Source organism: Ornithorhynchus anatinus, chromosome 7, assembly GCF_004115215.2.
Source record: "Ornithorhynchus anatinus isolate Pmale09 chromosome 7, mOrnAna1.pri.v4, whole genome shotgun sequence".
Lineage (NCBI taxonomy): Eukaryota > Metazoa > Chordata > Mammalia > Monotremata > Ornithorhynchidae > Ornithorhynchus > Ornithorhynchus anatinus.
This window is the reverse complement of record NC_041734.1, coordinates 63,559,898-63,575,567: the sequence shown is the minus strand read 5'-3', so window position 1 is coordinate 63,575,567 and position 15,670 is coordinate 63,559,898. Positions and strand designations below refer to the sequence as shown.

General features: G+C 40.4%; 1 protein-coding gene across 4 annotated transcripts in view; it reads right to left on the bottom strand.

Moving 5' to 3' along the window:
* Window positions 1–1,350: 1,350 nt before the first annotated feature.
* LOC100075257 (complement decay-accelerating factor) overlaps window positions 1,351–15,670 on the bottom strand; it is a 51,753-nt gene continuing 37,433 nt past the window's right edge. For 2 of the 4 annotated variants that reach the window (XM_039912475.1, XM_039912476.1), the window contains 2 exons: window positions 15,417–15,437; window positions 11,614–12,356 (listed from right to left, as the gene is read on the bottom strand). In XM_039912475.1, the coding sequence (XP_039768409.1) occupies window positions 12,034–12,356; window positions 15,417–15,437 (344 nt within the window). In that variant the 3' untranslated portion in view covers window positions 11,614–12,033. Of the gene's footprint in view, window positions 2,476–3,267; window positions 3,362–6,923; window positions 7,015–11,613; window positions 12,357–15,416; window positions 15,438–15,670 lie in introns of those variants that run through there. The other 2 variants (XM_029068189.2, XM_039912474.1) reach the window with 2 other exon arrangements.

Below are 15,670 nucleotides of genomic sequence, written 5' to 3'. Positions count from 1 at the left end.
TGGACACAGTTCCTGTCCCACATGGTGCTCGTTGTCTTATTCCCGATATTATAGCTGAGGTAACTGAGGGACAGAGAAGGGAAGTTATTTGCCCCAAATCACACAGCAGAAAAGTGGCAAAGCCAGGATTAGAACCCATGTCCTTCTGACTCCCAGGCCCATGCTCTATCCACTAGACCACACTGTTTCTTTAGTGTGGAAATAGGCCAAGCCCGGGAGTAATGTTATCCAGAAGGACACGGGGTCTGCCACCCTGGCCCATAGGGTTCCTGCTACCTGGAGTATGGTGGTTTGAGTGGATTGGGAAGGAAGGGAGGGAGGGGTTTTACAGCGATCAAAAGAAAGAAGATGCCAGGGTGGCAAAAGAACACGAAGCTGCCAGTCACGCGTGCTTCTGTCAGCATACAAGAGCAAACCCAGAATCGGGGGGGGGGGGTGCACCCTGGGGTTTGTCAAGCTCTCGTCTGCCATCCCACAGGATCTGAGGTAAGAAGCCCAGACGAGGGGCACAGGGCTGCTGAACCAGGAACTCAACACCACCTCTGTCATGAGGCTGGATTGAGTCGTTAGTGTTAGTGCCAGCACCTTGAGCCTCCGGAAGAGGCTGCTTGGATGGCCATCTTTGAGGGTCTCGCAGGCTGCCCCCCACCCCAGGCAACAGCCTACGTTCTGGAGCCTCATTCCAGAGCAAGGGGAGGAAGGCTCGGGGTTCCCCCCAACCCACCCTGAAGATATGCCCTAGTGAAGCAGCACGGCCTAGTGGATAGAGCACAGGCCCAAGAGTCAGAAGGACCTGGGCTCTAATCCCAGCTCTGCTACTTGTCTGCTGTGAGACAAGTCACTTAGCTTCTCTGTGCCTCAGTTATCTCATGTGTAAAATGGGACTAAGACTGTGAGCCCCATTGTGAGACAGGGACTGTGTCCAACCCTATTTGCTTGTCTCCGCCCCAGCCCTTAGTACAGGGTCTGGTGCATTAGCACTTAAATACCTCTATCACTTTTATCAGATTGGGAGTTCTAATGGGCTTCTGTGTGACATAAAGGTTATATACACCACGTTATGAAATGATATCATACGCAACAGGCAGAAGTGACTTTTTCCGGGCCTCAGGGTGATGGAATGCCTGATGCAGCTCTGGCTCTTGTGCTCAGCAATATTTCAAAGCAGGGGCCATTCCGTCTCAGCCGCCTTATCCTCGGGTGCCCTTTTATCGGAAAGTCCATCTCAGATCCAAAAAAAAAAGCTGCTCACTGAAAAAATAGTCTCCTTGCAATCCAAGCTTACACTTATCTCACCTCTTCATATTAAAATAGTTGAGTGGGACAGGAAAAAAAAAAACACTTTAAACACTCTTTTGCTCTTTCTTTTATTTAGGGAAAATAAGTTATTTCTTGCAATTTTCTGAAAAAAAAAACCATCATGGTAACCATGTAAATCATCCTTTTCAGTGGTATAAATAAGTACAAATAAATTAGGCCTTAATATTATAAAAGAGCAACATATACAATTTGGCTGGGAACACCTCATTTCAGCTGTCAGAACCATTTTGTTTTGGAATTCACTATTATACAAGAATCGATATAAAAATAAAATCATTTTATTCTTCTCATCCCAGGCCTCTTCGAGTACTTATCCTGTTATTCAGTTGAAGCGAAAAATCTACATTTTATATATCATGGACAGAATCCAGATTCTTTACCTTAAATCTTCTTCATGGCAAAATGAAGCTTTCATGAAACTGGCTTCAGAGTTAATTTTCAAGGGCTTGGGTAATTAACATACTTTGTTTCATTGATGTTTACATTGAATACACTTCACCTGGACGCAAAAGGGAATAAGGAACCTCTTCAATCCTTGATGTCCTCAGGATGAAAAAATTTCATAGCAAGACAGAATTAGCAAATTCAGTTCAGATATCTCTGGCCGGTTTGTTCAGGACAACTGCTCTGGGAAAGTTTTTCATCAGATTTCATTTAGAATCTTTTTAACAAAAACAACATTAATGATTTTATAAATCGACTTAGTACAAAGATGACCTTTAGAACATAAGTGGAATTCTACTGCCAGATTATTTCTTGAATGCCATGACAGAGTTCTAAATTTAAACCAACTCAGATCTTTAGTCCCTGTTTAGAGGATCAAAGTTATCTTGATGCAGCAAGTTGCAATTCGTCCAGCAGCTGCAGGTGCATCTGGAAGCTGATTCATCTGGTTTGGGGGAATTCAACAATGCTGACATTAGCATGATTCTGAGGATCCATTTTTCTTTTTTGGTTTCTTCTCTTCATTAAGATTCTATAGAGCTCTAGTACAACTTAAAAGGCTATGAAAATCACGTGGAACAGTCTTGATGCTACCTAGAGACGTTTGGGGGTATTTGTATGAATTTTTGAACTGCTAATCTTCTGCTCCTCTCAGCTAGCCAGTTGTGATTAGCTTCATAATCAGCACTGCCAAAATTAGGCCCATATTTCCTAAAAGGTAAAAAGGTAAAGAAACGTTAAGATCAAAACTATAACGTACTGTATACAGTAAAGTGATTGCTTAATATTTATACATAATGCAATTTTAATGCAGTAATGCATCATAGATAAAATGGCAGATATCAAGACAAGACCACCTCATTACATTATTTTCAAATAGCGACATCCAAACAGTTGCAGAGATCATTTACAAGTTAAGTTTTAATTTCATTTCAAGAACAATACTGACAAATTTAAAATAGAGCTCCCAAATGAATGTTTCCTTCAGTTTAGGTTGCGATACTGTATTGGATATGGGGAGAGATGAGAACATGTGGAATGCTTCATAAAAGCCCCCTGTAAAAGTCTTTACATCAATTTGTTTCGGTGTAAGGAACTGAATGGAAGACAAACAGAGCTGAAGAGAGTAACATTCAACTTGGCAATGAAACTGTTAAAATGGATGCTGAAAAGTTAACAGATGATGAACACCTCAGAAAGGAAGCAATGAAATGTTTTTATATACATAAATATGTATTGACGCCCTGTTAAGATACATTAAAAAATGAGATTGGAAGAAAAAGTTCATTATACAAGGATAAGAAGTTAATGACTGATGTTTTAATGATAGACGCAATGTATTCCGGCAAAGAAAACAAAAGTGATCACCTTTGGACAGAAGAAAGCATTTTATGAATATGTTTCTTTACACCATATTTTCTCGAATGTGGAAAATGTTTAAGACGACTTTGCGGATTGTTACTTTTACAAGCTGAGGATGAGTGCTTTTATGAAAATAGATACCTTTCATATTTTATTGAAAGTTCTTACTTCTGTGGAGTCATCAGGCACTGCTATTACATTACATGCTTTGTTGTTCTCATATGTATTGTAAGAGCTGAACAGCAGAAAAAGGAAAAAACTAATTGAATCAAATAAATGACATGTTTAATCAAAGTGAAAGCAAATCACCTCCCCTAATAGCCAACCCTTTTAAGAATAATGTTCTGCTATACCTCAAAAATAACTACCCAACTGCAAATTTTGGAAAGGAATGACTTTTAATGTTTGAAAATAAGCACTTTTTGCCCCGCTCACTCCGGCCAATGTGAGCCCTCAGTGGAACAGAGACTGGGTAGGATCTAATGATCTTAAATCTACCCCAGTGTTTATCAAGTGCTTTTCACAGAGTAAGCACTTAATAAATACTGCCATTATTATTATTATTATAATAAGTCCATTCACAGATTCAGTGAACTTTTGCAAATGATATAAGTCCACTGTTTAGTCATATATATTTCTATATAGACACATGTATTTTCATATATATATATACATATATATATATAATATATATATAATAGCCACATTAGAGGATCAAGAAATGTGAAGAAATTTCACCATTTTCCCCATTAGCAATTTTGAATACAAGAGGCTTGACATTAGACAAATGATCCCAACATGGGTTGGAGACTGATTAATGGACATCTACCCCAGTGTTTAGAACAGCGCTTGACACACAGTAAGTGCTTAAGGAACAACAACAATAATAATAATAATGCAACAGTATCAGAGACTGTAAGGAGAAAGCTTTTCAACTATGTCCTTCATTGCATCTTTCAAGCATAATCATTAAGTTATGAGATAAGCCCTTGTTTTAGTTCTATTTTATCACAGTAATGGTCAAGTTCTCCTAAGTCTGTTTACCACTGAAATAAGAGTCATGTCACAAGCCAGGCAGAAATACTTTGCACCCTGAATAGAGATGTGTCATTAGGTGTTGTAAAAGCAGATGATCTATTCCTTCGTAGAGAGAGGATCCTGGCTGAATCTTTCACAAAATGATGAATGACCCAGAAATGCCATTCCTCAATTGACAATGAAGAAGTAAAATCAAAACCCATCAGGACTTTCAGAAAGAGGTGGCAATTTTCTTAATATTTTACTTAAATGAAAAATTTGCTCTACTTGGTGGTTCTTCTGAGGTGCCGCTAAATCCTTTTCATCCTGGTAAGTTTACTCAGTAATGTGATTTGTAATAAACCCACAGAACAACCATTTTGCTAAATGATTATGGCAAAAGATGCATCGAAGTCCAGAAGGGTTTCCTATAAAATCACAATCCATAACGTATCCATTTATTTGAAATGCTAAGAAAGCTTAATAGAACAGAGAAAGCTGGGAGGAAAGCTACAAGTTACACAAGACTGTATCAAGATACCTGTTGTAAACGTCCACATTCAGGGATTTTAGTCAGGGATTACTGACTCAATCAATCGTGCGTATTGAGCATTTAGTTTGTTCAGACCACTGCACTAAGTGCTTGGGAGAGTAGAATATAAGAAATTTGATAGACATGTTCTCTGACTTTGCAGTCTAGTGGACAGACATTTATAAAAATTTTGAACACGTACTTAAGTGCTGTGGGGCTAGGGGTGGGATCTCCACCCCCACCCCAAACATTTCTGAAAAGATTGAATTTGCACTTGTATCATCTGACTGACAATTTGTCGTCATTCAGTTAATGTTCTGGCAGTGTCAAAATGATATAAAATGGAGTAGAGTGAGCCAATGCTTTTCATATAACCAAATCAGTGAATTTTGTAGATTTGGGTGACGAGGAAAATGAATGCACTTCAGTTTCCAACAGGTGTACATGATACTGCTGCTTGGAAGAAAGTAATGGTAAGTTAAAAAGTTGACTGTTCACACCACCCAATGTGTCAAGAAAAAGAAATCAATTTTTAGCATAAAGATCATTTTAGTGACTGATAAATGGACAGTATATATAAATCTAGGCATTTTGGGAACACAGTATATCCAAAGGATTCTTAAATTCTTAAATCATTTTGAATTACAAAAGGCCGCAAAGAAAATTTAAACAATGTTAGGTGAGAGCTCAACAAAGAAAATTAATGCAGAATTTCAAAAGTAGAGCAGAAAATGTAATAGCATTCCATGGCTTGAAAAAAGAAAAATTTCTGTACTATTCAGAAGTTATAGACATCAGAGGAGCAATGTGGGCTGGTGGAAAGAACACAGGGCTATGAGTCAGGGGATGTGGGTTCTAATACTCAGCCTGCCACTAGCTGCTGGAAAACCTTGGGGAAATCACTCCTGTCTAGACTGTAAGCCCACTGGAGACAGGGAATGTGACTGTTTATTACTGTAGTATACTCTCCCAAGTGCTTAGTACAGTGCTCTGCACACAGTAAGTGCTCAATAAATATAATCAAATGAACTGCATGAACTTAACTTTTCTGTGCCTCAGTTTCCTCATCCATAAAATAGAGATTAAATACCAGTCCTTCCCCCTGTTTTAGACTGTGAACCCCATTTGGGACAGGAACTATGTGTGACCTGATTATCTTCTTTCTACCTCAGCACTTAGTACAGTGCTTGGCACACAGTAAGTGCTTAAAATACCACTATTATTATCGATAATAATAGCAACTGAAAACTTGAAAATGAATGAAAAGTTAGAGAAAAAGTAAGTAGATGCCTGAAAAAATATTGTTACCTAAAAAATGATGTCTTTCATCATTATCCCCCACAATTATTTGTTCTTTGCACAAAGTGGACACAACACAAACGCACACACAAATATCTGCAACTCTAATATCACACTTTGTTAGGTTTCAAGTAAAATGAACACAAGACATTTTAGTAGTACAAAATGAGAGCAAGACACTTGACAAGCATTGAAGTCTTATTTTGCCAGTTAATGGAGCAGATATTAAGAAGCCTTAAAAAATCAGGAGTTTGAGAGTTTTTGTTTAAAATTTCAGAATACAGGGGGCTGATCTTGCAGGTTCCTAAATTAGCACTGTTATTTTCTCAACAAGTTCACAAGTCATGCCTAAAGATAAACACTACACCTGTTAACAACCAGTTGCCAGCAAAATGTCATGCAAAAGTCAAACGTTAATGTATTAGTAAATTATTTAGGACAACAGACCAAAACTCGCAAATCTAGCAATAAAGTCATGTTTAGAACAGATTTTTCTAGGATTCAGAATTCTTTCCAGATAATTACCAAAATGAGATAAATTCAAAGTTAGGAGACTGTCCATTTAATTTTATGACAACTTTCCTTTTTTACCTACAGTAAATTAATAGACTCTCAACATAAATTTTCAGTTCATTCTTTGAAAGTTTGCTGAAATTTCCCAATACTACATTCACTCTTTTGGAATTGCATTTGGTGACATTTAACAAATCTAAATCCAGTTGCATTGAGTACACATGGGTGATGATTTCAGCCTAAGGAAATTGGATAAAAACCTAATAAGATGAGTTAAAGGCTTTTACTTATGGAAAAAAGATGGATTTCACATATCAGTTAACTTACAAAGCAAGAAAGCTCTGATATTATTCGCTGTTGCAACAACTGACCAGTATTAAGTTGGGAAGAAAGTTGGCCAATTGAAAAGAGGAAATTATGTTTGAGTCTGGCTCACCCTGATTTCCCAGAATCATAACAATATTTTGCTAGAACAGCAGCAACTATTACTATACCCAAAACACCAACTGCTATTACACCACCAACTCCTTGAAAGAAAAACACATGTGGATGGCAAGGTTAGCTGTGGAAACAAAATTGCATACTTAACAATTATATCCAATAATAAACACATCTTGGCAATTTCACCCAAATGGATCTGGATTAAGTATCTCTTGCATGTCCTTCTGACTCTTCAGCTACAACACCTTAAACCCTCTGGGTTTACCTTTCTATATTCACTTTGGAAATTACAGTCAGTCATATTTATTGAGCTCTTACTGTGCGCAGAGCACTGTATTATGTACTTGGAGGAATACAATATAACAGATACATCCCCTGCCCACAGCGAGCTCACGGTCTAAATTATATTAGTTATCACCACACTGCATGAGACTGTTTTGACCTTAAAAGTATGATGACCGAATATCAAAGTTTTACTGTTGTTCTACCAGTAGAAATTACATTTAACAAGATCTCTGACAAAGGTTTTGTTAATATCTCTCTAGCCCACTTCTCGGTTCCTGCCCCATGAAAACTCCTACCAAATTTGGAGTAAATTATTTCTTCTTTTTTAAAAGCTTCAGTAAGGGGTTCAAATAGCAATTTTAAACCCTTAGATGACAGGGTTCCATTAAGTTGAAAATTTCTCTAGATCAGGGAACATGTGTGGTACTTTGGATGAACTCTTCCAAGCACTTAATACAGTGCTTTGCACTCCCGTAACTATGATAGATTGAGATGAATGATTGATTGATATGATTGGTTGAGATGAACCCCGAAGAATTTATTCCTCTCTATCCTATCTCTCTGTCTGTGTGTCAGAAGAGCTGGGTTCTAACTGTGGTTCTGTGAATTCCCTGCAGTGTGCCACTGGATAAATTACCTGGGCCTCGGTTACCTCATCTACAGAATGGGGGTAAAATACCTTTTCCCTTCCCTCAGACTGTGAGCCCCATGTGGAACAGGGCCTGTGTCCCATCTACTTATATTGTACCAAGCCCAGGGTTTAATACAGTGCTTTACACATGATAAGTACTTAGGAAATACCACAGTCATTATTAAAAACAAAAGCTACACAATTCAAAACTTTTGACAACCATAACCAAGTGGAGCAAAATGGAGCGAGAGCCCAAGTGTAGGAGGAATTCTTTGAATTCTTAACTAAAGTTCTTTCCATGGGATACTAATAATAACAATGATAATAATAGTATATAAGTGCTTACCATGTGCTAAAAACTGTACTAAGCGCTGGGGTAGGTAAAAAATCATTAGGTCCCACATGGGCCTCACAGTCTAAATAGGAGGAAGAACATTTATTGAATCCCCATAGTGCAGATGAGGGAACTGAGGCAACAGAGAAGTTAAGTGACTTGCCCAAGGTAACAGCAGGCAGGTGGATGGAGTCAGGATTAGAACTCAGGTCCTCTGACTCTCGGGCCCATGCTCACAAGTCCTCTTTCCACTAGGCCATGCTGCTTTTGGAAAATGGCTCTCCAAATAGGAAAAGAAAGATCTAAGAGATAAAATAGTAAATTATTCTGTCTAGTACCTTAGAAGTTTGGCTCATCATTCTATAAAAAGGAAGAATACCTTTGATACCTGTGGTTATGAAATTTAAATTAGATCAAATACTCATTTCATGACTAGATTAGTATGGGTGGAAGATATTTGGGGTATTCCCAGTTAAATAATTTTTCTTATGGCCTTTTCTCAAAGAGAAAGATCCATTTAGATTCCCAAGGGAATTATCAACTAGATATCAAAGCACAGAGGGAAAACACCCCATTTCTAGACTGTGAGACCAATGAGGGAGAGGGACTGTGTCTAACCTGATTAATTTATATCTACCCCAGAACTTAGAACAGCACTGACATGTAGTAAGTGCTTAACAAATACCACTTAAAATTTCCAATTGGTAAATAGCTAAAGGGCTTACAGAAGATATAGGTCAAGATGGGCAATTATTGTACCAGTGTGGAGAAGGAGAGATCACTTGTCAGCTTGAGTTTGTCATTTCTGATGATCTTATATAACATTTTCATCCTTATTAGAGAGAAGCAGCATGGCCTAGTGGAAGAGCCTGGGTTTGGGAGTCAGAGGACCTGGGTTCAGATCCCAGCTTTGTCACCTGTCTGCTGTGTGACCTTGGGCAAGTCAATTCACTTCTCTGGGTCTCAATTACCTCATCTGTAAAATAGGGAATAGGACTGTGAGCCCCATGTGGGACATGGACTGTGTCCAACCTGATTAACTTGAATCTACACAGTGCTTAATACAGTGCCTGGCACATAATAAGCATCTAAATACCATTTTAAAAAATCTGGGATATGGACTGTGTCCAACTGATAAGCTTGTGTCTACCTTCATGCTTAGTACAGTACCTGGCACATTAATAAGTGCTTAGTAAATACCATAAAAATGTGGGAAAACCTGAAGAAGTGTTATTAGCATAGGGATTTTCTCAAGTGAAGAAAGGATATGCTTAGCTCTTAAAAAAAACTTTTAAAACTTAGTAATTATTGATGCAAAGTATATTTTTCAAACAACAGTAAAACCTAGTGATACTCAAAATCATCTTGGGAAAGTTCCTCTTCCCATAACAAAAGTCACCCAAAAAAACCAAAACAGTTTGAGTTCCACGATTAAGTGTGGGGCAAACCCCAAATAATTGGGGGTTTTGAAGCTGGATCATGCTGGGGTTTTTGGTTTGGTGGCAAGGCAGCACTTGATTTTTAATATCCCCCTATCTGAAAAGCTGTATATGCATCTGCAGAGGATGCTGTGGGACAGAAGTGTAATGTACTAGAATATAGAGGTGATATCTGTGCATTTATAGACCCTTGGCTCCATATAATCCCAGAGAACTGAGCTCCAACACTTGCCAAAGAACAAGCAATTCAACCTTAATAAAAAGAACAGGGAAGATCATTTGGTAGCCCACGTATGGAAGAGAAAATGGAAACAATGTTGTAAAAGTCTTTAAGAGTTTGGCTGGTAAATTAACCAAAGAAAATACACAGCTAGGATCCAGAGAGTCACACTGATTGGAACAACTAGTATTTTGGAATACCCCATCCAGAAAAAATGACTTTTATTAAATCTAATGGATATTGGGAAACCACATTAAGGGAGCTCTACATAAAATCTGCATTTGTCACCTAGTTGTGATTGGATGATTCTGTCATCCTGTAACTGGGAAGAGGAATTCTACAGGCATGAGCCAGTACTTAGTTCTAGGAGGACTCAAGCATTTATCCCTGGTTAAAGTTATACGGCACCAGACCCGACAAAAACAAAGACAACAGAAAGGAATGGTGATTAATATCAAAACCACAGGATCCATAGGATGAGGGAGAAATGATATTGCAGGAACATGGCCTAGTGGAAAAAAGTATGGGTCTGGGTTCTAACCTTGGCTCCTGCTGGGTGTGGCTTTGGGCAAATTAGCTAATTTTCCCATGCCTCAATTTTCTCGTCTGTAAAATGGGGATTGAATACATGTTCTCCCTGCCCCTTAGAGTGTGAACTCCCCATGGGACAGGGTCTGTGTCCCACCTAATTCTCTCATATCTATCCCAGTGCATAGTACAGTGCTTGGAACATAGTAAAGTGCTTTACAAATACCACGATCATTATTATTCTTTATCCAGGCAGTCGATCGTGACTCAAAAAAACCAATTCAGGGTGCAATCCTGCCAATGGAATGAAAAGGTATCTTTCCTCAGATGGAATAGGATGATGACAGTAAGGGGCCCTGGGGTTGGAGCAGTGTGGCCTAGTGGAAAGAGCACAGGCCTGGAAGTCAGAGATCATGGGATTAGAATTCCGGTACTGCTGTGTTACCTTGGGCAAGTCACTTCACTTGTCTGTGCCTCAGTTACTTCACCTGGAAAATGGGGATTAAGACTGTAAACCCCATGTGGGAAGGGACCCTGTCTGATTACCTTGTAACTACCCCAGTGCTTAGAACAGTGTTTGTTAACACATAGTAAGCACTTAACAAATATCACAATTATTATTATTAGAAAACATGTATATTGGGTGAATTGAGCTGGATCTGGGTTTCTCTCACCACAACTCCATTCTTCAAAGGAGGGCACAGGCGGACTCCAGTAGTAACACAGAATTCCAGGGGACTTACAGGAAATGAAAAGTTGCAGATGCATAGAAAGTCACTTCTCTGCAACCGACTCAAACTCACTAAGTAAGCTTGTGTAAGATTATTTTATAATGTTGACTTCAGGCATATTCCTTCTGGGAAGAATTGAGTGTGAAAGGTAACTGTGCTACTATTGCTTAGAAAAATACAGCCCCCAAGCAACTGATAAGCCTAAAAACACAATAAGTGAAATCCAAGAGCATGAATATAAAATAACTATTACAAAGTCTATAATGTTCTTTCACCCAGAAGACTGCTTGGTGCAAACCAGTTTTGTTGGACCGATAATGCAATGTAGCTCGGTGTACTAAATAAGGAAAGGAGTTTAGAGATTTAAGAACTTTAGGTGTTTTACATTATTATTCAGCTACTACTTCTTATTTATTGATTTACTTTGTAACTTTGAGCAAAAGCCACCTTTAAATTGGCAATAGTGACCTCATAATAGAAACAAGATAAAGAAGAATGACTCCAAAGTCCTGTCATATTTTGCAAAACTTTCTATAATTGCTAAATAATAATTCTGCTATGACAAAGTTCCAAAGTAAATAACTCCGTAAGTGGAAAGGGGCCGACACGGGAGCACACGGGAGTGTGAAGGACAGGCTTGTCAAATTCACAACTCAGACTGCGTAAAAACAGGGTCGGCTCACTTATACCTGGAACTGTTAAATCACGCTGTGCACACTGCAAACACAGGGTGATGGGCTGGTGCCGTTATGTCACACTGCCCTCGCACACAGCGTATTGAAGTCGCGCAACAATCTGTGGGATGGAATTTCTCCATGCCCCTGAAGCCACCACCTGACCAAACGTTTTAGGCAGCTCAGCTCTAAAGCCCCAGTTTACGCTCTATAAATGAATAGCTTCTGTCCCACTGCCATCTTTGATGAGGACAGCAGTGTGGTCATTTTTCAGAGAAACCACGTGGCAGCCATCCTTGAGAAGGACAGTAACAGGGCCTCCTCTGGGAAGGGCAGTAACAGGGCCTCCTCCGCGAAGGGCAGTAACAGGACCTCCTCCGGGAAAGACAGTAACACGGCCATCTTTGAGAGGAACCGGGTGGCGGCCATCTATGGAAGCTCCTGCACGGCTGCCACATTTGGAAGATCCGGCAAGGCCACCGTCTTTGGATGCTCCTGGGATGCAAGAATCTTAGGAAGGTTCTGGACAGCAACTTCTGACAGGCGGGGCCCTGAGGCGGCGAGTTACTTCGGTTGCTGCCTGACCCTGGCCGTGCAAATTAAATGCAAATGCAAATTAAATGTATGCCATTGGCAGAGAAGGGCCAGTTGGTACCAGGAGAGAGAAGTGTAAATGAAGCCCCATCTCTGCCAGCTGCCCCTGCCAGTTTGTGCATCAGACAGAATGTGACACGTCCCCCCGCCGCCCGCCACTAGCATTGAGAGCTGTCATCTGGAGGTTCCATGGGCTAATGGGTAAGCCATGTTTCCACACTGGTGACTTGGCCCGGGCCACTGCGGTTCCTGCCATCCATTAGGTGGGGCATTTAGGAGCTGCTTGGCATGGAGGAATAGCAGAGGGCACTGGCATGTCAGAAACCAGCACCATTTAGGACACCCTAAATAAGGGGTCTCAAATAGAGCCCAAACCAACCAACCAGATCCATCAGAATGCTCATTCCAGGGCCCCTGCAAGAGAACGCAGAGAGGCCGGGCCTGTCGAAAGCCCGGGAGAGGAAGGAGTGTGCTGTGGGCTTGAAGGTGAAGAAGATCTCACCTGGGGACCAAGCTGGGGACTGAGAATGGTCGAGGGGCCATCTCCCAGGCTCCGAGAATGGGGAAATCTCCCTGTATCGTTAAGAAGCCACCTCAAACCACAGTTTCGACTCCCAGAGCCTGAGGCAGCAGGGGGGCTCTTTGAGACCAGAACTCTCTTCTGAGACAAGCATGAACAAGGCCTGGGGGTTCCTATGGGACAAGTTGGTACATGGTACCCTCCTGGCCACGATCATCCACAGGTAGCAGGCGGGGACCCAAACAGGGCCGCAAATATGGATGGATACTCAGGAGAAGGCAGGGATCACAAAGTCCTACATGTGGCTTGAGACATATCCTTGGATGACGACAGGAGATACTGAATTGGGGCTATAGAAACAGGGTCAATCCAAATGAAGACCGGACTCGAGATGCAGGTCTTACTATTTTCATCACAACACTGGTGAATTTCCACAGGGAGAACATCACATCACTGGCCTCAGGACTATGTGGGGATTGGGCGAGATGGCCACTCTGATCACTTATGTATTTAAATTCACTCAACCATATTAAGTGCTTATTGTGTGCAGAGCACTGTACTAAGTGTTTGGGAAAGAACGATACAACAATAAACAGTGACATTCCCTGCTCACAACAAGCTCACAGTCTAGACTTATTTATTTATTCTGATATTTCATCCTGGTGTATTTGACAAATCATTCACTGGCACTTATTAATTTCTTACTATGTGAAGACCACTCTTCTAAGTGCTTGGGAGAGTACAATTCAATAAAATTAGCAGGCACGTTCCGTTGCCCATAAACGAGTTTTAGACTCCCTTTCTGAACCTTGTTCTTCTTACCACTTTCACTGTTGATAAACATTTGAACTTCCCCTTTCCCCATTAGACGCCTCATAGGCAGGGAGGGTTCAATTGTACTTTCCCAAGCTCTTAATAAGGAGGTGTTGCACTCAATAAATACCAATTACATTACCACCTCTTTCAGAGAACCTAGGAGAAAGTTGCCATGTAGCACCCTAGTTTGGGGGTTCTTTTGATTTTGTAATGTGACAATCTTTATTTCTCTAGGGAATTATATAATAAAAAGAGGAAAAGCTTAGGGGTTATGTGTTTTAGGCACCCATGTCCAATATGGGCTCACTTTACCAATTGAGGAGTTTGGTTCTAAAACATTTCTCTGAGCTCGGCAACAAGCCCCAGCTTAGAGCCAGGGACAGAGGGTGGAACCTGAATTATTCCTGTCTTGATAAAACACAGGCCTGGGAGTCAGAGGTCCTGGGGTCTAATCCCAGCCCCACCGTTTGCCTGCTGAGTGACCCTGGACAAGTCACTTCACGTCTCTGTGCCTCAATTTCCTCAATTGCAAAAGGGAGATTCGATACTCGTTCTCCTTTCTACTTAGACTGTGAGATCCATATGGGACAGGGACTATGTATGACCTGATTAACTCGCATCCACTCCAACACTCAGAACATTGCTTGACATATAGTAAGCATTTAAATACCATAAAAAGGTGTATCGGGGGGGCGGCGGCAGGAGGCCTGCCACTGAAAACCACAGGATGGAGGTAGTGATTTCTTAGTGACCTCAGGGGACATTCTGGGAGAGGGGACTTTGAAATTGCAATAAACTTCAGAAGTTCAGGTTGAAGAAATTCCTGGCTGTTGTAAGCAATAGCAAGCCCTGAAATGCTGCTAGTCAGCACCATGAGTAGTTGTAACCAAAAAAAAAAGTTCCTTGGCTAAATCTCAAACTGCCACAGAAACCCAGAAAGGGGTATAGAGATGTAGAGAGTTAGAGGGAGCTTGGAAATTCTGAGGATTAAACAGAGCCCAGGATCTTCTCAGCTCATGGAAATCCCACCTCTGCTGTGTGACCCTGAGCAAATCACTTAACTTCTCTCTGCCTTTTTCATCATCTGTTAAATGGGGATTCAATACCTGTTCTCCCTCCTACTTAAACTGTGAGCTCCATGTGGGACAGGGACTGTGTCTGATCGAATTACTAGACTTTAAGCTCCTTGTGGGTAGGGAATGTGTCTATCAACTCTGCTGTATTGTATTCCACTAAGCCCTTAATATAGTGCTCTGCACACAGTAAGCACTCAATAAATACCATTGATTGACTGATTGATTACCTTGTATCTAATCCAGTGCTTAGTATATAAAGTACTTGGTGCATACTAAGCACTTAGTCATTGGTATTTATTGAGCACTGTGTGCAGAGCATTGTACTAAGAACTTAAATACCACAATTATTATTATTATTATCATTATTACAAGGACATGGTAAGGAAAAGTGTGTGGTAGGGTATCAGGCATTCAAAGGCACCTCAAGTTTGAAGGCTCCTGCATTTCTGCAGTCATTGTACATTTGCTGGATTTCTCTCTGGAACCTCGAAGTTCTGAATTCTAATAGCATTCCTAATGACTGGGACAGGCTGGAATCTCCTCTCGCGGAACTGATTCTAGAATCAAAACTCCACACTTGCATGATTACTGATTATCCACAGTGAGGACAATTTCTTAGGAAAATTGAGAGTAGACTTACCAGAAGAAATGGTGGAGGCACCTGAAAGAGGGAAAACAGGAAAAGAAAAAAAAGTCAGCAAAAATGTAAATGTCTATTAGAAGCTTGTTGAAGAGTCACAGATAACAATTTTTGCAGATTTTCACATTTGTAAAAATTGCAATTTATGAAAGATATATGGCCAAACTAGACCAAAGCCTATTCCTCTAGGAGATACCCACCATAATAAAAACTGCTAAATAGACAAAACAAACATACAACAAAAAGTCAGACAA